Source organism: Lactuca serriola, chromosome 2 (assembly GCF_051521515.1).
Source record: "Lactuca serriola cultivar US96UC23 chromosome 2, Lser_US96UC23_V15, whole genome shotgun sequence".
NCBI lineage: Eukaryota > Viridiplantae > Streptophyta > Magnoliopsida > Asterales > Asteraceae > Lactuca > Lactuca serriola.
In genome coordinates, this window is record NC_136409.1 from 116,593,210 (window position 1) to 116,602,623 (window position 9,414).

At 34.9% G+C, this 9,414-nt stretch overlaps 1 protein-coding gene across 1 annotated transcript; it reads left to right on the plus strand.

Annotated features, from left to right (window-relative positions):
* The first annotated feature begins 335 nt into the window (after positions 1-335).
* Positions 336-4,630, plus strand: LOC145089503 (uncharacterized). Its single transcript, XM_079027933.1, has 2 exons — positions 336-440; positions 2,924-4,630. Exons 1-2 carry the CDS (start codon positions 336-338, stop codon positions 4,628-4,630), a joined length of 1,812 nt encoding a protein of 603 aa, XP_078884059.1.
* Positions 4,631-9,414: the final 4,784 nt, after the last annotated feature.

Genomic DNA, 9,414 nt, shown 5'->3' on the forward strand with positions numbered 1-9,414 from the left:
AATAAATAAAAAAATCAGTTATAAGCATAAATTTATAAATACTTATTGTTTCATCTAACCAGCCGTTCTGTGTATGCCCAAACAACATGCTCCAAAACTCTCTATCTAATATCAAATTGTAGAATATATGTTGCATGTTTTACGCATGATAAAAATAATTTTCTAACACAACCTCACTGACTGCTACATAAGGCTGCATGTGCAAAACTGAAAAGTCATGAGTAACACCGAATAATGGAGGAGGAGGAGGGGGTTTTTGATCTTATATCAACCTTCCACTACAAGAAATGTGGGAAATAGCGGCGATGCAAGACATTAGAGGAGACATGTAATTGATGCGTTACATGTCTCCGCTAATGCCTTGTGTCGCTGCTAAATGCGTCGCCGCTATTGCCCACATAGTAGCGATCTGCGCCAAATGCACCATGTATGTTCAATCTGTATCCCATCCAACGGTCGTAAAGGCCTAAAAAGGCACTGACTTTTGCTTCCAAGGGTGTTGCCGCTAATGCTACCTTGTCGCCGCTAATAACTATGTGTCGCCGCTATTTCCCATCGTTGCTAATAAGTTGCGTCAGATAACCCCTCGTATTCATTCTTTCGTGTATCATCTCATCTTTCTCTTAGAAACCTCCCAACTGCCTCCCTACGCGCCATTCTGACCAGCAACCGCCTCCATTGCTGCCACACACTTGACGTCGACCAAACCTTGATTACCGGCGACATTCTGTTCATTACCAGCGTTACGATACCAAGAGGGCAACAAAACTACATTTCCAAAAAATTAAGCAATCTAAGGACGAATTCTTTCCCTAATTTCTATTCTTCTTCTGTTTTGATGTTAGTTTTAGCGTCGAAACCTATTGTATCATTGAGTTATATGTTTTCTAAGACTTTTGTTTGGTTAGTGATTTTGTGGGCGACCAAGACCTTCTATTTTCATGTTAGTTTATGCATTTTGAGTCATTATATATGTTTTTCAGATTGATGCAACCTATTGTATAATTGATTTGTGTTTGTGCTCATTGTGATGTCTAAAATGGTAGGTGCTATAAGGTATGATTATATGAAATTGGATGTATTGCTTAATTGTTTGAAAATGGAATTTGAATTGGATGTATTGTATGCTTAATTGTATGAAATTGGAATATGAAAGTTGTATTGTATGTCTAGAATGAAATGAAAATTCGAATTGAATGTATTGTATACATGTATGATTATGTGATATTTAGGTTTAATAGTTTGGTGTATATAAGATGAAGTGATAAAGTTCTTAATTGATAAGTTATAGTTTTGTATTTAGATGATATTGTTTGTATTGTAAATTGCTTAATTGATAAGTTAAAGTGTTTGATATGTTGAAGTGTTTGTATTTACATGTATGATTATATTAGATGTTTATTGTGTTTTATTTTTATTTTTTTATTTTCTTGTTAATATGGTTTCAAAGTGCTTAATTTTGTTAGTGACTTAATGTTGGTCATTACAACTTTAGCTTAATTAGGTTATTATGCAACATATTTTTAGTAATTTTAAATTAATTATAAAATAAAGTTAATATTAATATGAAAATAAAATATAATTAATTATAAAATCATATTAAATTAATTTAAAAAATTATACTAATAACAAAAAAGAAAATATTAAATTAATTAGAAAATCAAATTAAGTTAATTTTTAAATCAAATTAAATTAATTATAAAATCAAATTAAATTAATTATAAAATCAAATTACTATCAATATTAAAATAAAATAAAATTAGTTATAAAATCAAATTAAATTAATTTAAAAAATAATAATAACAAAAAAGAAAATATTAAATTAATTATAAAATCAAATTAAGTTAACTTTAAAATGTATTTAACTTAATTATAAAATCAAATTAAATTAAATATAAAATCAAATTAAACGGTATATTTTTTAAACCATAATATTATGTAATATAATATTAAAAGTACGATGCTATAATAGAAAATAAACAAAAGTATGATATTATAATTAACATAATTTTAATACTTTTGTTAATTTTAACATTATACTTTTGTTTATTTTCTATCATAACATCGTACTTTTTAAATTATGGTTTAAATAATGGACCGTATAATATGATTTTTTTTATTAAAACACGTTGAATCATTGATTTTTAGTTTATGTTTCTTCTTCATAATCATCAAGAGCCTAGAAATACCCGCCTGAAATTGATTTAGAAATTAATTTTGGGATGTCCCCGTTTTGGGACTGCTTTTTGAATACGTTATCTCATTTAGGATGTGAACATGTGTTACATGATTGTTTGTTTAAGAAAGATTCGGTTGTCGTTTTCTCTTTGCTCCTCGGGTATATATTTATATATATATACTTGGGAGCTAAGGGGAATGTTGCCGAATTTTTCTTAAACATAAAATCATGTAATACACATTCAAATATGAGATAAGGTATTAAAAAAGCGGGTTTAGAAGTCTACCTTTGTGAATTCTCTATCCATTTCTAATTATTTGTTCTTGTGTTTCTGTCTTGGGGATACTTTTTGAATCTTCGACTTTATAAATGCCCTACTTGATTTTTGTTTCCTGTAGAGTAAACCTTAACCACTAACTATGTTTCAGTTGCATCATGTCTATTGATAAAAGCTAGACTACTAATCCACATCGTCAATCTCCCGAGTTCCAGCTAGGACTTGACTCTTTTGTCAAGAGATCCATGTTACACCTAGATAGTGAAGGTGAAACCAGATGTCCGTGTAAGCAATGTGATAATCGTTACTTCATGGATCCGAAAGCAATGAGACTTCATGTTCGTATATATGGTTTTATTCGGTCATACGGAACGTAGGTATATCACGGTGAACCTTTAATTCCTCCGGTTGTAGATTTCTTAGCGCTAAGTAACAAGATGGTTGATGTTATTGATAATGTTATGTAGGAGTCGAGAGAAAATGATACCAACCTCGATGAAGGAACCTCGAATATAGGGAGTAGCATTGTCGATGATGATTTTGAACAGTTATTAGAGGCAGTCGAAACCAAGTTGTATCCTGGTTGTTCATTTTCTTTCCTTGATTTTTTAGCAAAGCTGATGCATATCAAGGTCAATAACAAATGGACTGATAGTTCATTTGATCAACTCCTTAAGTTGTTGCATTCAACATTTCCACAAGACAACAAGGTTCCCCGTTCATATTATCTAGCTAAAAAGAAACTGAAGAAGATAGGTTTGGGGTACGAGTCAATACCTGTGTGCAAAAACGATTGTTCTCTCTTCTGGAAGGAACAGAGGTCATTGCAGATATGTCCTGTTTGTAAGGAGAGTCAATGGATTGATAAAAACACCAAGGGTAAAAAGGTGGCTCATAAGGTGTTACGATACTTTCCAGTGACCCCTAGACTACGACGTTTTTATTGTTCAAGGTACACTCACAAAAATATGATATGGCATAGTATCGGGAGATCAAAATATGGTGTGATGCGTCATCTCGTTGATGGAGAGTCTTGTCAAAAATTTGATGTAGATTACCCTGACTTCTTGAGTGAACCTCGCAACGTACGCTCAGGGCTGGCAGCTGATGACTTTAATCCATTTGGTAACATGTGTAATCCGCATTGTACATGGCCGGTTGTACTCACCACATATAATTTGCCACCATGGCTTTGTATGAAAGAGTTATCATTCATATTGGCCTTGTTGATTCCCGACCCTAAAGCGCATGGAAAGGACATAGATGTTTTCCTTAGGCCGTTAGTGGAAGAGATTAAGTTTTTATGGCACTCAGGTGTACTTATTAAAGATGCAGCAACAGACACATTCTTCATGATGAAAGCTATGTCGTTATGGACAATAAACGACTTTCCAGCTCGTAGTAGTTTATCGGGTTGGAGCAGACAATGGTATAAAGCATGCCTGACTTGCAATGAAGAAACTCCCTCGTACTGTGTAGTAAATAAAGTCGTTTATATTGGTCATCTTCGGATCTTAGATGCTGATGATCAATTAAGAATGAGTTTGAAATTTCACGGGCAACCCGAGACAAGATCCTCTCTAAGAAACTTTACTAATGAAGACATGCATGAGCAACTAGTTCGTCTACTGCTTCATAAACGGGGTCATCATCCTAAAACTCTCAAGGAAAACATGGATCAACAAGGATTCGAGTTGAATTGGTCGAAACGTAGCATAGTTTCCGAGCTCGAGTATTGGTCTTCTCTGCAGCTGAAGCACAACTTTGATGTGATGCATGTCGAGAAAAATGTGGGTGAGAGTCTTTTGTGTACTTTTATGATAAATGATAAGAGTCAAGACACGTCAAATGCACGTGAGGACTTTAGAAATATGAATATCCAACGTAATCAATGGTTGCAAAAAAAGGGTAACACGTTCACTATACCACATGGAAGCTACTCATTCAATAAACCTAACCGCAAAATCTTTTTTCAGTTTATAAGAGATGTTAAATTGCCTGATGGGTTTGGATCTAACATCATTAATAAAGTGGTAGATAATGATACTAACATTATTGGGTTGAAATCTCATGATCATCACATTCTTATGCAACGTTTGATACCGATTGGAGTTAGAGCGTTATTGGACAAAGAAACTTCTACGCCAATTGTAGATCTTTGTATGTTTTCATGAAAATTTGCTCCAGAACACTAAAAGTGGAGGATATGAGGAAAGCAGAAGAAGACATAATTAGAATCTTGTGCAAGTTATAGTTAATTTATCCACCAGCGTTTTTCGACATTATGATTCATTTAGTTTTGCATTTACCTGATGAAGCGACTGTCGGAAGCTCAATATGTATGAGATGGATGTATCCGTTCGAAAGGTATATGAAGAAATTAAAAAACCATGTCAGAAATAAGGTGAGGTCCAAAGGTTGTATATCCGAAGGTTATGTTGCTGAAGAAGCTTTATCATTTTGTTCGATGTGCATTCGAGATGTACAGACTCAATTCAATAGCCCTGAATGAAACGAGGACATTGTCATTGAAAAAACAAAGTTTTGGATGTTTGAGTCCAAGTGTGAACCGGTCTGCCGCAATGAAAATCAAACATCTTGATATAAGGGAAAAACTTAATATAGAATGGTTTATACTGAATAGTTGTGAAGAAGTCAGACAATACATCGAGTAAGTGTTCTTATTTTTAGTTATCTTTCATTATTTATTGTTACTTTTTTCCATTCATAAATTATATATATATATATATATATATATATATATATATATATATGTGTGTGTGTGTGTGTGTGTGTGTGTTTGTCATCAATATAGAAAATTCAAATCTAAACATCCTGAAAGTGATGAAAAGACTGAATTTCCCGACTGATTTCTTGAAAAGGTAATAATAATTAACAAACAAATATGTTTGATAAATATAATGAATCAAGAATAAATAACACATCAACGTATGTTTAATAGGTTTTTCAGATGGAAAAAGAAAGCTCTCTTGAATTCCACAAAGAGTAGTCGACCCTTTCAATGGGTTCACAAATGGATGTTTATACTTACAACGTGTGCATAGTCAACGATGTTAGGTTTATGGTACTTAGTCGTGATGCAGAACACAAAACGCAAAACTCTAGGGTTCTAGCGGTTGGTGAAAATGGAGAGAAATATTATGGCCAGTTAGAAGAGATTATAGAGGTGCAATATCCATATCATTATCCGGGTATAATATTTCAGTGCACGTGGTTCGATAGGGGAGATATTTCTGATGATAATTTCATCAGTATCAACACATAAAAAGAGTACCAAGATGATAAACTCATATATGCTTTGCAAGCCAAACAAGTGTTCTATATCCGCGAGCATGTTAATTATCGAAGAAACCAAAAAAACCCTCATTGTGTCATCGAGCATGTTAATCATCGAAGTATTTGGGATCTACCATCTGACAATGCTCGTGTCCAAAATGCTTACAGTAACTCTGTCCAAGATGTCGACAATGTGGAGGCTGAAAATGTTGACATAGTTCAAAACAACTCTTCATCTGGAGCTAGACTTTTTATCGACTTCTCACAATACTTTCAAAACAATGTTGATGTAGCTCAAAACCATGTTGATTATGACGATGAGGACGAGACTGAAGTACCTCCACCAACGGGTAGAATCGATAATGTTTCCGAGGAAGAGACTGGTTATGATGATTGCAATTCTGATTATGATACTGATGAAGAAGACATTGAAGTATATGATGAAGATTTTGATTTAAAAAATCAAATGTTTTTTTTGTAATAGAAACTTTATTTGAAGTGTACCTTTTAATTATATTGTTTGTCTAACTTTTATTTATGTTGTTTGTCTGTATTGTATATCTTATAATTTTGTAGGGTAACTAACTTTTATTCATATTGTATTTTTATATTGTACATCTTGTAATTTTACAAGCTACATATGATGTTTACTTGGACGATACTGTTTGCCATGATGACCGATGTTATGGGGCTTGGACATGTAGGTGATGGAGCTGGGGATCCATCACCTCCAGTAGGCTTTGGTCGTGGTCAGCACAAACATGATGGTAAGTTTTATTATAATATTTATTAGCTATTTTTATTAATTTATTATAAGTTATCATGAATAATATTTTTAATTGTATTTTTTCAGCAGAGTTTCGAAAAAAAACAAGGGACTTGTCAAAAAATATCGAGCTAGGAAAGTGGATAGGGGCAAACAAGGGAAAGCCCGTGGATTTGGATTTCGACAGGGAGATCACATATTCCCTTGTCGGGAAGCCTGGTAATTGGTTTACACATGAAATTAGGAGGTATTTGTGGAACAACGTCCCTTTCAACATATCTGGTTGGGACAATGTTTCCCCCGCGTTAAGAAATGCAACAATTGTGCATCTAAAGGTAACTTGGATAAAATTTTAAGTTTAGTTGTGATTGTTCTTTAATTAACTAACTTTTTTGTATTTGTAGAATAATTTTGATTTGGAAAAGGTTAAATTGGATCCAGAGCATGCTCAATTGTTGTGGAGTAGTGATTCGAGTCTTGCAAAAGTTTACAAAGGCCGAATAGTAAAGCCCATTCTTATTTTAAGCAAACCGGGGGGCCTGCAGATATCCCAGTGTAAGGTCCTGTAAACGGATCTTACCAGTGATCAAACAATCAAACAATCAAACAATCAAAGAGACAAGAATTAGAGTAGAAGAAGAATTAAAACAAGTTTGCACACGCTTTTAACTGGAAAACGTTGGGTACAACTTGTTTTTCTGTGACCGTGAACTCACTAGTATCAACAACTACAAATGACCAAGACCAACCCTTTATATAGGGGAAACAGGCTGCAAATAGGGTTTGCGGCCGTAAACACACTTGTAGCCGTAAACACCAAAAAAACCTATAAAATATACCAAATGACTCAAAAGACCTTTATACAAAGTAAAGCCTAGACCAAACCACTAACTGAACACTTCAATCTCCCCTTGGTTTGGGGCTAGCTGGAATTAGTCTTTGTCAACAAGAAGCACATCTGATCTGCCCATTGCCCCGTTCCACATTCGTTTGTTGATGATATCAGCAACCATAGATGTATATTCTTTAGCAGCTGGCTCAAAAATATCTTCTGCAACTTTAATCTGATGAAGATTCAGCTGATGAATATCCCATTTCCCAAATTGAAGCAGATCTCTTCTGTCATATAAGCGAATACATCCTTCTTTAAGCTTTATGACAACAGTGGCTGTAGTTTCATCAAACACCCAGTATAGCATGGATTGTAAAGATCCATCTGGATGATTCTGAAGTACAGGGATCTGTTTTACTTGATTTGTTGCAGGCCACATCATACATCAAACGGGTTGATTGGTTTTAGGATCAATTACACTCGGGTATAGTTTAATAATCGACTATGTAGTCTTCATTGACGGAAAAACCTTAAGCACTTGATATTCCAAGAAATGTTAGAATTGTGTAGCCTTGGGATTTTGCGAGGGATTTGCAAAAGCAGCCTTTGATAATTCCGAAAGGTCAACCCTGGTTCAGGAATTGAAGTCATGAACATATTTATATAGTTATGTATTTCCACTCTTTCGTCTCACGATCCACATATTTAAAGTGTCGTGAAAACCCCATGAAATAATCCATGACCTATCACCATAAAAATCTCTAAAGCGTTTTTCTTCAAGATCTGTAACAGTGATCTTAGGTTGATCCCCAGGAGCATTTTGATCCAAGTTTCTTTTTAACAAAAGTTGTCCTTTCTGAGCAGATTCAACTAGTCTGGCACGTTTCAAAGCAACGACATTCAGAGCTTGAACAGGCTCCACTTCAAAACGATCCACAACACGTGATGATTGAGCAGATGATGGAACAATGGGTTGAGCTTGAGTATGTACATGAATCCTCGAATCATCAGCAGATGTCTCGAACTTGTCACCAAGTTCTTCTTCCAACTTTTTCTTTAAATTAAAATAGCTTGAAGTAAGGAGACCAAAGTTAGCTTGTAGATCAAAAATCTTTTTAGTCCTTAAGGTCTTATCCTTTTCAAGATCAGAAACTTGAGTCTTTAGCTTGGCATTCTCACTCAAAAGATCAGTTACTTGGATGTCGAGCTCAATGTTCTTTTGATCAAGCACATTTATCTTCTTCTGAAGTTCAACAATGGTGGGATTATCTTCTCATGAGTGACCTTCTCTAAAAGAAATTCCTTTAGCTCTGGGAGAAGGCATTGAGCTTTATTCCTGAGCTAAATGCATGGCGAGCCTCACAGAGGCAGCATCATGATTTGGCCTGGGAGGAGAGAATCCTGTAGGAGCTGAAGAGCCACCAGCTTCAAATATAGTGGAAGGTCCTTCAGAAATAGGTTCAGATGAGACAATGGCAGGAGTGGTTGTTGGTGGTGTTGGAAGGCCTGAAGATAAATCTGGAATAAGAATACCCTGTCTAGGATCGTGTCTTCTTCTCTTCAAGGGTGGCTGGTCGGTCTGTGTTGTTGCATAATCACTTTCAATTGGCTCAGTAGTAGGAGGAACAGTAGCAAGGGGAGGAATCCCTGAAACTGTCTCCATTCAAATGGTAGTTTTAGCCATTTGTTTGGATGCAGGAGGTGTAGATTCGAGAACATCTTCGGTGTCCCGTATCTCCGTTGCTTGATGAGCAACATCATGGATACTGTCAAGAAACAAGTCAAGGTTTTCATGTGACAAAAGTTCTTCATTGCTTGCAAAATTTAAAGGAATTTCATCCTTATCATAGCCAAGAAAGATCAAGGTCTTCATACAAATCAGTCTCAGTCACATTCTCTGTAGTCCCTTCACTGTAATCACTTTGAACTGGAACGGACGTCAAGACATGTTCTTCTACCACAAGAGCATTAGGAACTATTGTTTCTTCTTTTTCTATGTGATCTGACACATTAATAACATCATCTTCTGAAATCACCCTCTCTGAAGACGTAGGCTCAGAGGA

Bases quoted from the DNA above. Each gene is read 5' to 3' on its own strand.
- LOC145089503 (XM_079027933.1), top strand. From the start codon at position 336: ATGCGTTACATGTCTCCGCTAATGCCTTGTGTCGCTGCTAAATGCGTC. The intron at 441-2,923 runs GTATCCCATCCA...AATGTTATGTAG, and splicing joins GCACCATGTATGTTCAATCT to GAGTCGAGAGAAAATGATAC.